Genomic DNA, 19396 nt, shown 5'->3' with positions numbered 1-19396 from the left:
GGTCATGAAAGCCTCCTTGATCCTTGGTCCCTCAAAAGAGCACTGATTGAGTAGAGAGGGTCAGTGATTCTTTTAGGTTCTCCAGGACAGAGTGTTCACCTTTTACCATTCGATTCAGAGAACGGAATAGTTCCTTTTTTGAAAAGAATTAGTACTGCGCCTTAACTCTTGCTTAACTCAGGTCCACAACACACTTCAGAAATAATCTGGTTTGAGACCACTTTAACTGTCCTGGCTCAGTGCTGGGGAATCCTGGGAATTGTAGTTTATTGTGGCACCAGTGTTCTCTGACAGAAGGCTAAATGTCTTATAAAACTACAGTTCACAGAATCCCCTAGCAATGAGCCAGGGCAGTTAAAGCAGTCTCAAACTGGATAATTTCTGCAGTGTGTTTTGGACGTCAGTCGCATAGCCACCATTTACTGTAGTTTCTTCCTCATATACCCACCTTTTAGGGTGAACAGAAACGCCTTTTGGAATTTTGAAAATTATTTGGCTTCATTCTCCTTTGCTTCATCCTTTACATCCTTTGTTACATGACCCTAAGTTTTACCCTTGGCTTATCCACAGGTCATATCAAAATCCATAATTTCAGCCCCCAAACCAGCAGAAAGAAATTTATGCTACAAACTTCTCTCTCTAAGGGACTGTGCATAGTGGCCATAAAGGCTGGGTTGGGGGTGGAGTCGAGGCATAGTGTTCATATGACACATGTCCCGGCTCCACCCCCAGGGAGGTGTGACACCACACACTGCTCCACATGGCACATAGCATCACGGCACTCCTCTGGTGCTGTGTCCACATGACACAGCACTGAAGGAGCCCCATAAAGCCACAGTACCAATCGTACCCTTTGCAGGGTGCAAAAAGGATCTGCTTGTTGCGCCTCCTTTTTGCACCCTGCAAAGTCCAAATCAGGACTGTGGTGTGCAGTTGCTGCAGCCCTGATTTGGCTGTAAAAGGGGTGGCTGGAGGCCACCCCTTCAAGGCTGTCTGCATAGCCCCTCAATTAATCTCAAAGGTGCTACAAGATCCCTTGACATACTGAGGCAAACTAAGATAGCTGTGTTTTTTAATAACATCACACAGTCATCTTTGGAGTGGTGAGAAGTGCTGTTTTTAGAGGGGGGGACTAAAGCAGCATTTAAAGTGTTTTTGAGTGACTGGGCTTTTTTAGCTGGAAAAAAATGTTTCTTTTCAGCCAGTAATTTTAGAGGGTGTTGTGGGCCTAAGGAGACCAGCAAAAAGTCTAAAGGGCTACATGTGGCCCATACCTATCCCTGAATTAGCATGTGTGGCCTGCTCTGAGGAGTCCGGGGTTCAAATCTCAGTAACCCATGAAACTCACAATGGATTAATAGTATGTGACAGAGATGGTGTGATGAAAAATGATGGAAAGGAATCTGAGTAGGCTGCCTGGAGCCCCTGGGAGAAAATAGTTTTCTATAAGTGGAATAAATAAGGGAACTGACTGAATGGTTCTGACTCAAGTCCCATGTTGTTTATGCCAAGTTTGTCTCCTAAAATATTGGAAAGCACATTTTAAAGTGGTAACATTCACAAAGCCATATTGTTGGTGAGGATTTTAAAGTTTTAAAGTGCTACACGCTACAGTTTTAAAAGTGATTTGAGCTGCACTTCTTCAAGCCAAAAAGGTATAAAGCCTTATTTAAGATTTTTTTAAAAAACACAATAGCAAGAAATTCTAATCATTCCTATTTGAACTTCTGTGAGCCTTTGTTTTGGACAAAAAAAAATAGGGGAAGAAAAAAAATATTAAAACTGATGGCATATATCTCCAGTAATAGGAAGCTGAATGAAAGGACCCCATACACTGTGCATTGTTCAGGGCTGCCTCACTTCTTTTGCTGCATGTGTTGGTTCCAGCAGCTGTCCAAAATAAAGTATGGTGATGATGTTTCACCAAATGAGCTTTTACAGTCGGCCTTTCTTATACACAGATTTTTTATACACAGATTCAAGCATCCACAGTTGAAAATTTTCCCCAAAAAGTATAAATTTCAAATATCAAACCTTGATTTTCCATTTTTTATAAGGGACAGCATTTTGCTATGTCATTATATTTAATGTGATTTGAGCATCCACAGATATTGTTATCCACAGGGGATCTTGGAACCAAACCCCAGCATATAACAAGGGCCCACTGTATTAGTGTATGAATATGGTAAGTTTTTACATTTCCACACAATATGTATTGACCCTCCAGCAACATAGCCCCCAAGAGCCACATGAAATATGACTGCATGGCTACATAAGAGGAATAAGTAAAGGGACTGATGGAATTACTTGAGTCTGGGGCTGCTTGCCCCAGGCTCACAAGGATCCTTGAGATCACCAAGGGGTTCGAACTGAACTGTGTAACTAAGGCAACAAGATGGTATTTACCTATTCTAAATTAGGCCATCAGAATCTCTGACCTGTAGTAACTCTGATTCAGGATTGTATTTTTATATGGAGATTTTGCCAGTGTGTGTCTCAAAGGGTGAAGTAACTAACTGCCTCCTGAGTCACTATTTTGTACCTGGGTCCATTCATCACCAACCACAGTTTTGTACATCGAACCAGTCGGTTGGTTTCAGAACTATAGTTTTGTTTTTTAAAGATATATTGAAAGCTTAAGGACTATGAAATACTGGGTCACAGTAATACAGGAAATATTCTTAAATAAGATGTTTCAAGTCCTGAGGTGCAACAAGACTATTCCACCTATGCCACGTGATTTCTCAATCATTTTTCCCTCTCAGCCCCTGTAAACCAGTGTCACTTCTTTTCTGGTCTATATTTACTCTGTCACTGTCACCCAAAACTAACAAACTACAGCAACAAAAAGCACTATTTTGTGCATCGTTATATAAACCAGGGCCCCTTGACATTACACAGTTATAACACTATGATTCTACTTTAACTGCCATGGCTGCATCCTAATGGAACCCTGAAGTTTTAGTTTGGTGAGGCACCAGAGGAATGTGGCCGAACATTTTAAACAGTTCACCCTAAACTGCAAATCCCAGGATTCCATAGGATGGAACCATGACAGTTAAAGGAGAATTATAGCAGTATAGCTCTGTAGTGTGAAAGGGCCTCTGGTGATTATTAGATCCTGTGTCTGCTTGAGGGCCACGTTTGAGCCACAGGCAAGTGTTAGAAATGAGGTCTTGACCCAAACAGAAACCTTCCTGTCTAGGAGGGACTGACTGTCAGTAGATGCATGGTCCCAGTTCAAAACCTGACCATACTAAGCTACTGGCAAGAGAACAAATGCTTTCAGGGAAGTTCTTCCCACTCTGCAAAAAATACAAGTTTCTGCATAATTTTTGAGCATGATTCACCTGTAGGACATACTCAGAAAATGTTATGCAGAAAACACATTTTGGAGCAGAAAACATGAAGTAGAAATACATTTTCCCTAAAAACATGTTATCTGCACAAAAATATATTTACATAATTTGCACAAATTTACACCATTTCATACACGGATACTGGCAGAGAAAGCATGCATTTTTAGGAGAAAAGATGTTGTGCAAAAAGCAAGATTTTTACAATCTGAAGAGAGACCAGCAAATAACCAATGTATTTTGTGCAAATAACATGGTCATCTGTATAAAAATGTTGGGGGGCTTGTGCAGAACACACATTTTTGTCCCCATTTTCTACATACAGACCAAAAAGAAAACCCCACATGTATTTTTCTAGAAAAGAATTTTCTTGAAAGAATTCTAAAAGTACAAAGAAATGTTTAAATTGTTCTTTTTCACAGTAGGACATTTCAGGTGTCAAGGCACTTTTTAAAAAATTGAAGGTATGAATATTAATAAATATTCTTCACATCCATGTTTTCCACACAGGGCAACATTACACATAGGCAAAAGTTTTCAGTTGCAGTCATAGCAGCTCCTAAAAATAGTGGCCAAAATTCTGTATCAAACACATGGCGACAATGTCATAAGTATGCTTTAATTCCAGCTCTGAGCCCTGAAACCCACCTTAAAAGCCAGTCTGGTCTCTGAAGTGATCGAGCTGTCAGTGTTTCAGGATGACATGACCAACCCCTTCTCACCAGCAAATGAAGCTGTGAAGGAGAGTTGTGGCAGGATCCCCAGAGGTCCCTTCTTCCACTCTTCCTAGCCTTGTTCTCTCATAGGAGGGGACTGGTCACATCATTCTGCAGCACCCTTGGGGCAAAACAGATGGGCAGGAAAAAGTGGCTTGAAGCTGCCTTTTCTGAAGCCACATTGAAACTCCACCAACCACACCACCGGCTCTCAAGGCAGCTGGAGTGCCCATGTCATGACCAAATATAACTTCAAGCCAGGAAGAAGTGGAAACAAGCTGCTTCTTTTTGAAAAGGCTTTTCTCTGCATAAGGCGCCTAGAGGAGACTCTCCTGCTGGCTTCAAGGCATGTGTCATCTAAACGTCAGCCTGAAAACACCTCTTTTTGCCTGTCTGTTTAGCCCCCTAGTCAGCAGCAGCAGCAACACATACCTCCATTGCTCCATATAGCTGACTGGCTTTTAAGGTGGGTTTTATGGTCATTTGTGTTTGTGGCAATAGTGCCACAAACACAGATGAGATTACAAAGTAGTTACAATGTCCTAAGTTTCACATGTTTCTCAGGCATCGCCACTGGAGAGCATCTGCATGAGAACCATATGTTCCCAGTATTGACATAAAAATGCTTCACACCAAGCATCAGAACAAAATACAAAGGTGGAATGGAAAAGACACCCAGGAAAGTCAGCCCACAGTAGAAGCAGAAGCCTTGTAAAGGTCATGTATAAACTGTCCCCCAGTCAAAATTCTTTTTTAGTTTCAAATGACCTGGGTTCTTCCTGAATGTCAAGACCTCATATATTGCACATTGTTCTGAGTTGCCTCACTGTCTTTACTGCACATGTTTTCCAAAAGCAGGTGATAACATTACCTACAATTATTTGACCTTTCCACAGATACTGAGCTGACATATTTTCATTCTGACAAATGGAATTGCTGCACACAAATATTAAAAATATCTATTGGACAGTTCAAATACATTGTCAGTAGAAGTAGTTTAAATTTCTAGGGACAGGAGGGGATGATTACTACATTTTCCAAGGCTGGATGCACTGGATATGATGTGCTTCAGAAGCTATCGCAGTTTTCAAATGGGCTTCAAAAGCTTTTCTGACCCGTATTAATTAACCTAATGCCTTGGGACACTTTGACAGCTCGTAGCCAATCTTTTGAGTACAGCCAATAATTTGTATCTGCAAAAAGCTTCAGGTGCACATAATTACAGCTGCTTCCTTTTTTCACAATATGACTAAAATATACCCTGTAATTACACAAAGAGCACATTCACAAGCCATTACAAGGGAAACTTAAAATTATACTGGGAGTGGGGGGGGGGGGAGAGGGAATGTCATTTTCCCAATATCATACACCTAAAGAGCAAAATGACCAATACTGCTGAAAGCTCTTACCCTGTATCATACATAAAATGACTCATTCTTTGCAGGTCTAATTTGCAACACTTAACCAGTAGGCATATTGGTTATGTGTGTCAGTTCAAACAACAACATGACCTATAAAGCAGTTCTTGCTGTCACTCTTGGATTCTGAAGCCAGTGTTCAATGTGAATGGAACAAAATGAGCTTAAAAACAAATGTTCCATGTTACTATAATTTCAGGTGAAAAATTATAGCCTCCTCCCTTGTTTCTCTGTTTTTTATTCTCTGATTAAAGGCAAAGGTAGTCTCTTGACATGAATGTCTAGTCGTAACTGACTGTAGGGGGTAGTGCTCATTTCCGCTTCTAAGCCGAAGAGACAACATTGTCCAAGGATTGCTCTGGTGATCATGTGGCCAGCATGACTGCACTGAATGCTGTTACCTTCCCACTTAAGTGGTACCTTTTTATCTACTTGCATTTGCATGCTTTCGAACTGCTAGGCAGGTAGAAGCTGGGGCTAGTGATGGGAGCTCACCCCATCATGCAGCACTTAGGCCTCAAACTGCCACCACATCTTCTCTGATTACCCAGTCCCTATTCACTTTAATATTGTATTTACAATCCTTTCCATTCTTCTCCCCTCATGTTTGAATTATCTCCTCAATAATACCTTTTGCCATCATCCACTCTATTTCTTATATTTCTCTCATATTTCACGTCATATTCCTCCATTCCTTCAATTAGGAAAAACATTTATATTCCCCACTTCAAGTCTCTTTGTCTTCTTCACTTCAGACTCTGAGACTCTATTTATAATATTAATGTGTACAATGCTATTTCATTTATCTGTGTAATGATTAAAAAAAATCCTGTCAGAGATTTTTCAAGATCAGAATTAAAGTGATATTAGCTGAAGTTCCACAAAGGCATAAAATGAGAAGCTAAAGCTGATGTCTTAATAAACATGACCTGTGACTGGTAATGAAGTCCTATAATGTCACAAATTGTTCTTGCTTACAATTTACTCTCCACACCCAACATTTTTCCTTGGTCTTTCAGACTTGTTAGTCTGCTAACATTTGTATTTTGCATTTGCCAGTAGTTGGTGCCATATATTTTAATAGGGCAGAGTAAAAACCTTAGCTTTGAGCAAACCAACCATTGAAAAAATGTGATCAAACCTATGTCAGGACAAACCTTGACATGACTGAATAATATATATCAACACTTTTCACCCAGTCAACAAAAATGTATGACATGTCTGAGCAAAAAAAAAACTTGGTTGAAAACACAGAGCAATCATAAACCAGATCAAATATGTCATAGGTGTCATGTTTTGTGCCATTACCTCAATAGGTGTCAGTTTTAGAAGGAGAAAAATACTGAGAGGTGTAACAACGTAAATTCTTTTTTATTCATTAAGGGGCTGTACAGACTGCCCTTTTTAGAGCCAGATCAGGGACACGACAACCGCACACTGCGGCCCCGATCTCACCTTTCCGCAGCTTAAAATAGAGTCGCAAAAAGCGGCTAAAAAGTGCCAAAGCCGCCAACATTGCAGCTTTTCGAGGTTTCTTTGGTGCTGTGTCATGTAGACGCAGCACCAGAGGAGCACCATAATGCCTCCCACTGTGTGGTGCAGCACGCAGCATCACGCCAGCCTGGGGGCGGAGTCGGGGCATATGTCATGTAGATCCCACATTCTGACACCACCCCCAGGCCGGTCTTAATGATAGTCGATATACCCTGTAATTCTTTCTTTCTTCTATAAATGTTGGCCATTCCATATACAGAAATAAATTTATTAAGGGGTTTTGCAAGAACTGCTTTCCACTGGCAAGCATCTCATGCAAAGAATGTGAATCTCTTTATGTGCATCCACATAAATATTTTCAAAGAGAAAATAATTTTTCCCTGCAGTTATTAACAGTGGGTTAGCATCTTCCAAGTATGGAGAAATACCAGTACTTTATTATTTTTGCATGCAGGACTTTCTGAATTTTCTGCTTTTGCATTTCTTGTTCTTCTGCTACATGATAACATCAATTGTATCTCCTTTCAAACATTCACAGAATGCAGGGAGTGGGAGAGAAACAGGAAGCATAGGACTGTGCATGTGCAATTTTTCCAAATTCAGCTGAAAGCCAGTGCAGGTTTTATTGATACATGACTTTACATTATATAGTGGTACCTCTATATCCTTTGGAACAAATTATAGACAGAGAATGATTGTTGGTGTGAAGCAAAAAGCCTCTCCTTCAACCTTTTAACATTTAGTTGATGTCTGCAACTATCCGTAATCTACAGAATCGTGTTCTACAACATACCAGGGTGGGAAGTTCATGGTGAGGGTTAAACTCAGAAGGATCCATTTTCCAAGGTGTTGAGACCTTTGGCTTTCCCAGAAGCTCAGATAGAGCCAGGTGCTCCACCCTGTTCCCAGGTGGCAAGGCAACCACACAGTATTTCCACTCATATGAAATTCCTTATCCATCATTTTGGATATCCAGAAGGCAGCCTGGGTGAGTTGGGTTTCATCAACTGGCATGCAGGTTTACTGATGCCTGGATCTGGGCCAATGCTGGGACCAAATTTCTTCAGATGTAACCAATAAACTTATGGCCTCTTTTATTCCAACTTGTGCTGCCTGTATCTTTGGTCACTGAGGCTGCATCCACACTGCAGAAATAATCCAGAGTGAACCACTTTAACTGCCATGGCTCAGTGCTATGGAATTCTGGAAACTATAGGTTTGTTGTTGTTGGGGGTGTTTGTTTGCTTGCTTGTTTGCACCAGAGTTCTCTGACAGAGAAGGGTAAACATTTTATAAAATTACAATTTCCAGAATTCCATAGCATTGAGCCAATGCAGTTAAAGTGGTGTCAACATAAAATTATTTCTACAGTGTGGATACAGCCTGAGTGAAGTCCCACTCACCAATGAATCTAGAAAGAGAAAATTAGAGACCCCCAACTACACAGACAAGCCTATGTATAGTCAACGTGTCAAATCCAGGGTCAAATCAAGTAAACACACCAAATACCTCAAAAGCCCTATGATTACCCAGTTCTGTGGAGACAAGGGTGCATTTTTATATCTGTTCATGTGTAGATTCTGTATGCATCTGAGGAAGTAGACTTTTGTCTATGAAAGCTCATGCTGCCAACTTCTTTCTTTCAGTTAGTCTCAAAGGTGCTACAAGATTTCTCTGAAAACGGATTCTACAGATTAACACAGCTGTATCTTTGAATTCTACCTGTATAGATTCTAGTCCATCATCTATATATCTGGAGGTCATGATGAGTCAATAGCAGCACACAGAACCTTACTTTCCCATGCACTTGGTGAAAAAGGCTTTTCTCTCACTTATTGTGAAACTACAAAGCAGGGAAAGGAATTCACCCTGAATCTAAGGGTTTCTCCAATAAACAATCTGTCTGTTTGATGAATAATCCAGTAATGGTAAATAGTTATAGTGGGTCTTAATGTAAGTGGGAGGCAAAAGCCATTATTCTCTCAATCTGTTTAAAGGAAGAAGAAGAAGAAAGTGAGGTAATTGATATCTTATTAATACATGAGAATCCTTATTGTCTTCTCCTTCCAGAGAATATGTTTCTAATATGGCCATTTGATTTGTTTCAGCCTTGTGACCTCCACTTGCATATATTAGTTATTATAATTTTGCATAAACTAGAAGTTATTAAGGACACAGCATGAAAGGAATGTCTGTAATGAATGGTAATGCAGAACAGGCCAATAGATCTAAAAAGTGCTTTCACTGTGGCAAAAAGCAGACTTATTTCATTGTTGTGTCTAATTCATTCACTCACAGTAGAGGTACTCAAAGTTCCTATTTTCAAAAAGATCATCTGAAGAGAGATAAAAATTATGGATCCCTGTCAGTCACAAAACCATACAGCTGAAATAGAATCAGTCTATAAAATGGCAGCAAATGGAGACAGAATTTGGCAGCGTGAGCCTAGCAACTGCTGATCTAATTTTACAGTGCTCTCTAATTCCTCATGGGAAATTTCTAAATTCTTTGCCACAGTCATTACGTTGTCGCATTGATTTCCCTAATTCAGCATTCCTCACATTCATTACAGAGGTTGACCGTGGATGCATCACATCACTCACTTCCCTTTCAGCCATGATTCAATGAACTAGAACACATATATTTTATATTGTTTTCCTCCTCTTTTCTACTTTCTAAGCCTATCAAAATATTCTTACATCCTGTTATTACTCCTCTGTTTCACCTTTGTGTCCTAACTTGTAACCTATCCAGTGCTGTAAGAGAGCCCAGACTTGTAGATTCAAAGCTTTGGGTTTTTTAAATTACAGGGGACAATAACGTTACAGTATCTGCCATTCCTTTTGGACTCCTCTGTTCACTCTGAGTTTACTGGGGCAATCCCCACAGTAACTGGAGGAGGCACACGAAGAGAGTGTGGGAACGAAGAGATCTTTTAAAGAAAGCTTTTATTCTAAGCAAGCAATCTTATATTAGCCAAAGGGAATCTAGTACATGATGATAACGTCCTTCAGGTGTAACTTAGCAATAGCTATGAAGTTATAAAACAGTCTAGGCCATATTCAGCCAAGGTTAGAAAGAAACAAAAGCCCTAACATGACTAGTTGAACATGCCTACTTTACTTGTGATATAGATGGTGTTCTGGATCTTTTGATGTTCTTGAGAAGTTGAGATTCTGGACCTCTTTGCCCAGCTGATGACCAGGCTCCTTATGGACGCTGAAGAAGGCAGCACTTCTCCTACCTCTTCATCAGTCCCAGTCTCCCAAGTCTTTCTCAAGTCTCCTCTTGTACCATATGGCACCATGTTTTTATAACCTCTCATCATGGAAGCATCTCAAAGCTTCCAGATGTCTCTCAACACTGGTTATCCTCATTGGGAAATTGTCTTTCGTGATCTCTGTTACTCCTACATGATGTTGACCCACAATCAATGCAATGTCACATTATTAGCCCTTTGTTTATCTGAGGGAGAGACTACAGCCTTCAGTTGTGTTGCCCAGATAATGGGAGAACCCATTATCACAACTTTAGACTTTAAAAAAAAGTTTGTATGTGTTTTTTGTTTTTTAGTGCAAATGTGGGCTCAAACCTGCTTGACAATTTGAGAAACACTGATCCAACAACTGTGAAGCATGGAGAGTGAATTTTAAATCTGCCAGCTCTTGAATCATGGAAGATGGGAAATACTTCTCTGTGTTCCACTGCCTTCAAGGGCATGTTTGGTGGACTACGGTGAGGGCTTTCTCTGGTGCTGCTCTCATATTTTGGAACTCCCTCCCTAGGGAAGTTAGGAGGGCTCCTTCTTTGCTCTCTTTTCAATAGCAGGTTAAAACCTCTCTATTCCAACAAGCCTTTGAAAACTGTTTTAAAACTTCATTTTAACATAATACTTTAAATGGTTTTAATCTTATTATTAGTTTAATACTGTTTTAATCTCATATATATATATATATATATATATATATATATATATATATATAATGCTTTTATTGTAATTTTATGCCTTTTCTGAGCTGCCTTGACTCACTGCCTGGGAGAAAGATGAGATATAAAGGGAGGGAGGGATGACCATTTAATAATATCTTTACAATCCAAAAAGATCACACTTTGTTAAAAATAATGTGATATACAGACTTTTAAAAGTAAATGTTCAGCCAACACACGCATCACTCTGTCCTCTTCAGTGCTCCCTGTCTTGCATAGACACATAGTCCATACACAGTCTTTCTTCCCTTACACTGTGCCAGAAGCAAAAATAATCCTGGTATCTGAGTGGGAAGAGAGATAATGACTGAAAGAACCTGCTAATATGAGATGAACAGGTGGGATGGAACAGTATTACCTCAGATAATAATGTAAAGATAGATTTTGAAGAGCAGGTGTTCATTGTTCATGCTCCCATGGAGGGTTCAATAATTCAGGCAGCTGTTTTGATTAGTATCAATGAACTAGCTGTTGTGGTTTTCATCTCCATCAGGAGCCAGTCTTTTTGTAAAATGAATGGGTCTTAATTACTTGTCCATGTCCATATCCTTCCCCCAAAACATTACATTACCAGATGGATAGCTCACAAAATATATTGTTGTGATATAAGGAATTATTTGGAGGTTTTTAAACAAAGGCTGGATGGCCATCTGTTGGGGGTGCTTTGATTGTATATTCCTACATGGCAAGCGATTGGATGGCCTTTGGGGTCTCTTCCAACTCTGATTCTGTGGTTTCTACTTTGCTGCCAATACAACATAAAATGTGCAGCTAACAAAGTTTGTCTAAGAAATTAAGAATTTGTGATGATTTCAGAAACCCTATTCAAATATCATCCACTTCAAATTTTATAATAATAGAGAAGAATTCTTCTGCCAAGGATCAATCTTCATTATACAGGACTTGATAAAGACCTGAGGGTTAAAAAAAATCAACAGTGTTTGTTGTCATCATCCAAGCATTAGTACATGAGGATTGGCATCCTGTTCAATAGTTATGAGACTGTAAGCCAGATGCACAATCTTGTAATTTTGAGGATCCATGTTTATGGTCATAAATGACTGAGTGTGACCCCAAAAAAACTTACCTCTTTAGTTAGACAGCATCCCAGCTGACTTCCAAGGTGTCACAGCCAGGACTGCTGGGAACCAAAGATTGCAGTGCTCTCTCAGTAAAAGGTGCATTGAGACAAGCAGCTGGAGGTCTCCCCAGCTGGTCCTTTCAATGTGTCCCAGGACAGTATTGCTGTTATCACTTTCCCATGCACCAATCTGCATTATCTCAGAAACCGTTCAGCTGAGGCACTGCCTGGCTTAAGAGGTAAGTTTGTCAGGTGTAGTATCATCAGAAGCTCTATCATCATAGCTGATGAGCCAGGATCTCAGCAGGATCTCAGCCATGGTATTTTATACTTCATATATGTTTCCTGCTTTATGTGTTGGTCAGTACTGTCTGTTAGTTTGTTGTACTACATTTACACAATAGGACTGCTTCAGTGGCATACCAAATATATGTGACACCCAGGGCAACTTTAACACTCCCCTTCTCTCTTCAACAGCCTTTTCCAGGTCTGGCAGAGCTGCTGGCCAGGTGGAAAAGGGAAGACACTCACTTTGCCACCCAACTACCAGAGCCACCAGATGCAAAAGGCTCACGTTCCCACACCAGCAGTTGCTGGTGGAATTGGGCTGCTGCTACCACCACAGCCTTTCCAAGTCTGGAAAAGTACTGACTGGGTAGTAAAGGGAGGAAACCCCTCTCTTGCCTGGCCAGCAGAGTTGCCAGTCCTGAAAGACACCCTATCCCACCAATGCATTGGTGACACCCCTCTGGACTGCTTTATTCAGCTAGTATATTTGAGAGAACCATGAACCCTTAGCTGGGTGACAGATGACCTCATCATCCCTGTTTATCAGAATATCCTAGTGCTTCATCCTGTGAATCTGACTTCATTGAAATACCAGCATGCTTCAGTCTTGGAGCCCTATCTCAACTAAAACATCACTGGCACAGATAGAGGATGGTAGGGCTCAGTAAAAATCGATGTGTCAAGAAGAAGGCCATCCCCTGGTGTTTTAAGGCATAAATATGCTTGTGATCCTGCTTTATCAGAAAGCAAATGGGAAAGCTGTGCTCAGGCCTTGTGCCAGTTACAGCCTCTGCAGATGCAGATTAGACTGGCTAACTGCCACTGCCAATCGGTGAGCCAAAGGACAAGGAGGGAGGGGAGCAGGGCAAGTAACAGCTTTGAAGTGGATGAAAGAGGGAAGTCACCAAATGTCACCCATCATCAGATGCCATTGTACAGATCCGTTGTGTGAACCTACAGCCTGCCAGCTCCCACTGATAGTCACCCTATATGATATCTACATGTACTTTTCATTCCTCCCATCATTACTCACTCCTTAACAATGGTAGCCATGCTATCACCTTTAGATTAGGGCTGTAGCTGTCCAGTCATTGTTCCTGGTCTGGGAGAGTCTTTCCAAGTCCTGGATAGTAGACAGGATTACAGGCTTCATGGATGACCAAGAGAAAGTCCTGAGCTGCAGTGCTGTGGAGCTTTGGTTGTGCAGTGGTTAAATGCCTGTACTGCAGCCACTCACAAGCCAGGAGCTCAAGGTCGACTCACCCTGGCATCCTTCTGTAGGTCGCTAAAGTGAGTACTCAGCTTGTTGGGGGCAATTAGCTTACACATTGTAAGCCACTTAGGGAGTGCTTAAGTGGTATTGAAATGTACTTGCTATTGTTATTGCATGCTGAGACAGGATGTGCCCCATGTGCTCTTTGGTATGTGATGCTGTGGGCTACTTTTAAAAGTCTGGAAGGTTGTGTTGTGGCAGGTACACTGTGAGACTAAATATAAAGCCTTCCTACACTGCATTCCATCCCATGTGCCATCGTCGGGCAAAATTGTGGTTGATGTATAATAAGCAACATTTAAGGATGGGGAAGGAATTTGGTCAGTCAGTAATTTAAGCAATGAATATATCGCCAGAACCAGTACAGGAACTAAAGCACATTGAAATTTGTACTTTTCCAGATTTTTATACTAAAGCTCTCCAGTCCAAAAATTCTTGTAAAAATGCATACCTTTATGCTGAAAATTCCCCACAAAACCATATTGTATAGGAGGACACTACTTGCAAAAATGTTCAGGAGAAATATATAATTTAATGCATAGATATACATATTTCTCGGCAGATTATTTTTTAATGGAATTGGCCAAAATTAACTAAAGACTGAAAAAAATAAAAAAATTGAGTTGTGATAAGTGAGTGTCTAGGCACATTACAGTTTAAAACTGCCCATTTTCTCTGTCTGTTCTGTTGCAATCTTCCCAAAGTTTCTATTATCACTTGTGTAGCAAATGTGGGAAACAGATTTGCAAATGAATCAATTCACCATTTAAAAAACAATCCCAAAAGGCAGCCTTAAGGTCACAGAAGAAATAAATCACTGTCAGTATTTAATTAAGCAAACAAAGACTCCACCATTTTCTATCAAACACTTTTTAATCCCTCTACTACCAGTGACACTGTAGTTCACTATTATTGTAGTCATTTTAAAAACACATGAAGTAACTGGTAAAGGATACCATAGTTCTCCATAGGTGACACAGCCAGCATTTGCCAAGGTGTTCCATTTTCAGGATTAATGCTAAATAAAACCTGGGGGTACATTAAATAGTAAACATGTTAAATTACCAAACATTTAAACAAGTTGTCTCTCAACAGGTTAAGATCTTCAAACACTGCAAAGGAGATCAGTGCTTTCTTGCCATTATTCTCTCAAACAAACACTCTATTGCTTATCTTTTTATCCTAAATTTATAGGTACAAAGTTGAGATAGAAATGCAGAAGGTTGTTACACATGCCCCTAAAAGTAACTCTGATCAACTTGCATATTTGTTGGGTCCACACAAGAATAATCTCACTAACATCTGATTGAAAGTAGAAACAAGGTACCTAGATACATTGTAGACACCTTGTGTTTTACATTCAAGTGACAGAATCTGGAAAAGCAAAAAGTGCCATTTGTGAAAACATCCCTAGATAATACAATCAAACCTCAGTGTCTACTAGTGTCTCTCTTGGTGGAAATAATGTCTAGAAAATTAGATTAACTATTTCTGATACTTCCAATTCCATTCCTATTAAATTTCTTAAATAAAATAAAAAACAAAGGCATTTGGAGACATTTCATATTTCAGTGCTCTAAGGAATACAGTTCTCTCTGTAATACTAATTCCCTTTGACTTGAAGATAACCTGCTGCATCCCTTCTCTGGGTCTGTCTTAATATCTATATCAGATAAAAGTTGTCTTCAAATGTTTGGAACATTTGGAGCCAGTGGTGCACCTTAAATTATACTGGACACAATAACAATACTTCTACACTAAAACAAAACCATCTTCATCACACTTACAGTTTCAACTACAAGGACACCGAACAGTGTCCTATGCCCAAATTATATGAATTACATGAATGTGGCACCTGCAGACTCAGGTAATCATGCCTCAGTTAAAGTAAGTTGCCAGTGCATCAATAATGACCTAAGGGGCAGAATTTAGCATCTGAAGACAGCTAAAATATCAGGTTTAATTTAGTTGTTTAGCTTTATTTCAACATATATTGATCAGTCTACTGTGCCTCATTGTGCCAAGTCTCTATACTACATGTTCTAGCATCTATTGCATGTGGGCTTCAAGTTGTATAAAGCCCCCATATATACCTGTGCTTGTAGCAGGCATCACCTTATTTGCTGTCATCACACTGTGACATGTAACCTGCATGTTTGCACCCAAATTTTTGTTTTGTGATAATATTTCCACTTCCAGGCATGGGATTTAGCTGGAAAAAACAGGTTCATGCCCTGTTTTGAAGCAAGGGGAATGCTACAAAAATTTGGAAGCACAGTAGCAGCAGGCACTGTAAACTCTGGGGATTGCAGGGGTGGGGTACTAATGGAGCACTCCAAAAACTCCTTGAAGCTTCTTAAACCTGCTCTCAAAGTATACAGCTTCAGGTTATTTCAGTGCTTTTGGCATCACTAACCCCATCCTATAGTCCATCCCAGGTTTCATACTTGTTTAGAAATGAGTAAATTCAGGGGAAAGGAGCTACAGGATAACTTTAGATTGCCTGACTTTAGATAATCTAAAACATCTGGTAATTGTTGGGGGAAGGCCCTTAAATTTCTCAGCCAGAGCATTTTAATGCCTCGCCAAACTCTCAGTCCCTGGATTCCATGGCAGTTAAAATGGAATCATAATGTTATAAATGCGTAGTGTGAGAGTATCCTACGAACACTTAATGCTGCAACATCTACTTTGCACGCCTGACTTGAAGTGTCAGATTTAACTTTGGAAAACTGCCACAAAACCATTTGGAAACTTTAGCAATCCAGTACTTACAGAGCATACAACTACAAAGATAAAAAGGCCAGAAACCTTCAAGAATCTTAAGCAGCATCTGTAAAAGAAGAAGAAGGAGAAGAAGAAAGGAGAAAGAATGCAGGAGAGGGGAATATATATTATTCTACACATTCACATCACAAATATCCAAGACTAACAGTTAGCATTCATGTAATTTCCACGAGGAACTAGGGCAAAAAGCAAGCAATTTATCAAAGACTATGTGGGAGATCCACATTTTTAACTGATTTTTTTTCTGTTGTAAATAAAGAGATGGTACAAACAGTCCATCCAGCATTCTCTTGAATGGCTACAGCTTTCCAGAGTGTGAGGCAAAAATCATCACCCGCCCTGGTCCCTGGCATCCATGGAGCGAAATCAGATCATGATGCTAAATACAGTCAGCCCTCCACATTTGCGCCTTTAACTTTTGTGGATCTGAATATTTGCAGATCTGATTTGTATGTTCTCTTTAGGAATTTCTAGCAGCAACTCTGCCAGAAGTGGCCACAGAGTCACACTGGAGGACCTACATATTCCTATTGAAAACACTTCCCTAGGCATTTGTAGGTCCTTCAGTCCAATTCTGTGGTCAATTTCTGCTAGATGTTGGTCACAGAGTTGCACTGGAGGGCCTAGAGAAGTGGTCCCCAAAGTGAGCAGTAGTGTCCCCCTGAGGACATTGGAAAGCTCCATGGTAGTAATGAGAGGGGAAAAGGGGGTGTAAGGGAATTGCGAGGAGGGGGTTGCAAATAGGGTTGCCATTGCTGCTAGAAAACCATGAAAGTCCAGGACTGAAATTTGTTGATTGAATGAGGTGCATGGGGAAGAGGGCAGATGGGCAGGCAAGCTCAGCAGGATTTCCACCTGAAGAAGGAAGGGCTGCATAGTTGCCTAGGTAGACCATGCCAAGAAATGTCCCTGCAGCTGCCCTCCTCCTCCACCTCCTCCAGGCTTCTAGAAGGAGAGGGAGAGAGGAATAAAGTGGGAGGGGGAACTGGAAACCCCAGGAATCGCCAGCGCATTGACAATATCCAACGCAATGGAGAACAGAGGAAGAGCCTGCCCACTTCCCTTCCCTTCCGCCCTCCCTCTTTCACTTTCCCAAACCATTCCCCAGCCTCACCTTCCTTCCCCCAAACACAAACTTGTGAGGTTTCAGGTTCCTTTTGGAACTTGGGCTTGCTAGCAGCAATTGTTGTATGCTTTCAAGTTTTCTTGACTCATGGTGACCCTAAGGAGAACCTATCATGGGGTTTCCTTGAAAAAAAAATCTTCAGAGTGGGTTTGCCATTGCCTGTGGCTGGGAGAGTGTGACTTTCCCGGGGTCACCCAGTGGGGTTGCATGGTCAGCAGGATTTCACTTACTTCATTTGCAACATTACACAAAAGTAGCCACTTCCCTTGCTTAGAATACTTTCTCTTTTCTCCCCGTCCCCCTCACAGTAGAACAGGGACCTAATACCAAGAAATAGACAGGAGGGGGTGCTGCTAGTATTGTCACCCAAAAGGAAAGGGAGCTGTAATCTGATAAAGTTTGGGCATCACTGACCTAGAGAATCCTGGAGAAGTGTTCTCTCAGGTTAAAAATAAATGTTTTTATTTGCATTTTTTTCACTTTCACAGGGATCCTGTACCCCTAATCTCAGCAAATGTGCAGGACCCACTGCATAAAGATGCAAAGAAAACAACCTCCTCATCTACAAGAACTGAATAATGTCTTGAACATTTCACATATTACATAATTTCATCATTTCACATTTCCCCTCCCTCTCTACTACTTGTTACTATATGTAACAAAGGCATTAAAACACAGAATGTTGTTGTGACTTTAAACAAAGAGTAGGCAGGTGCTCTACTGCCATTAAGTGTACTTGGTCAGGTCTGTTCTGAAGATTTACAGGACTGGTGCAGGTTGGAGAAGTGTGCTTCTGCTCCTCCACACAAGTGCCTTTACACATTTATGGGGCTCTGGTCAGGGCAAGGGCCACCACAGAAGAAAGCAGTACACATACAGGGGCTGGGGGGGCTTGTGTTGTGGGGTTCTAAGGACAATTTTCATTGTATGTACCTCCCCCTTCATCACACCATTTTGGGAAGCCCTCAGTGATGCCCATGATGGAAGCTAGGACCTTCTACTACATTCATGGTATATGCTTTATTTAATTCTGAACTGTGTTGTATTGATATTTATAAGAAACACTTTGGGTTTGTTTTAGCACTTGGGAACCAGATCAAGTGAAAAATACAAAACCAGTGGGAAACCACTAATATCTCAGGATTGCTAGCACCCATATATTAAAACATATATGATATTAATAGGCCATCCCTCTTTTAGAGCTGTTTGTCTCATACCAAGTGTCCCTTCGCAACAGGTGCTACTGTAATTGTCCACTATTACCAGGGACAAAATGTAGGACAAATTCGAGACCAAACTGTAGGACAACTGCAGGACAAAACTCAGCCCAAAATGTAGGACATTTAAGGTCCTCCATTTTTCTTAAATGTCCTACATTTTGGGCTGAGTTTTGTCCTGCAGTTGTCCTACAGTTTGGTCTAGAATTTGTTCCACATTTTGTCCCTGGTAATAGTGGACAATTATGGCAACCTGAGACATATAATGTTTACATGGTTCAAATCATTTATTGTACAAATTTAATTACGTGCACTACAACTGCAGCCAATACACTGCTCCCTCGGGTTACGAAATTAATTCGTTCCGCGGCTGCTTTCGTAACCCGAAAAGCCTTCGTAAGCCGAATTGCCATAGGCGCTAATGGGGAAAAGCCGCGTTTCGTGCGAAAAAGCGCCGAAAAGCACCAAATTTTTTTTTTCGTAACCCGAAAAACATTCGTAACCCGGAACAATTATTTCCAATGGGATTTTTTCGTATCCCGGAAATTTCGTAACCTGGGTATTTCGTATCCCGAGGTACCACTGTATATTAAAGTCAAGGTTAATTTAATCCTTTCCAAATAAGATTAAAATAAGGATAACTAAAACAGGTA

The 19396-nt window shown here is 40.6% G+C and overlaps 1 protein-coding gene across 1 annotated transcript in view; it reads right to left on the bottom strand.

Annotated features, from left to right (window-relative positions):
* Window positions 1-19396, bottom strand: part of OCA2 (OCA2 melanosomal transmembrane protein) — a 224097-nt gene that overhangs the window by 173256 nt on the left and 31445 nt on the right. Inside the window, 2 exon segments of the mRNA XM_042459282.1 lie at window positions 14570-14642; window positions 16389-16446. Of these exon segments, the coding sequence (XP_042315216.1) occupies window positions 14570-14642; window positions 16389-16446 (131 nt within the window).

This window comes from Sceloporus undulatus, chromosome 3 (genome assembly GCF_019175285.1).
Source record: "Sceloporus undulatus isolate JIND9_A2432 ecotype Alabama chromosome 3, SceUnd_v1.1, whole genome shotgun sequence".
Taxonomy (NCBI): Eukaryota; Metazoa; Chordata; class Lepidosauria; order Squamata; family Phrynosomatidae; genus Sceloporus; species Sceloporus undulatus.
The sequence above is the reverse complement of the archived record's forward strand: the minus strand, read 5'-3'. Positions and strand labels throughout refer to the sequence as shown.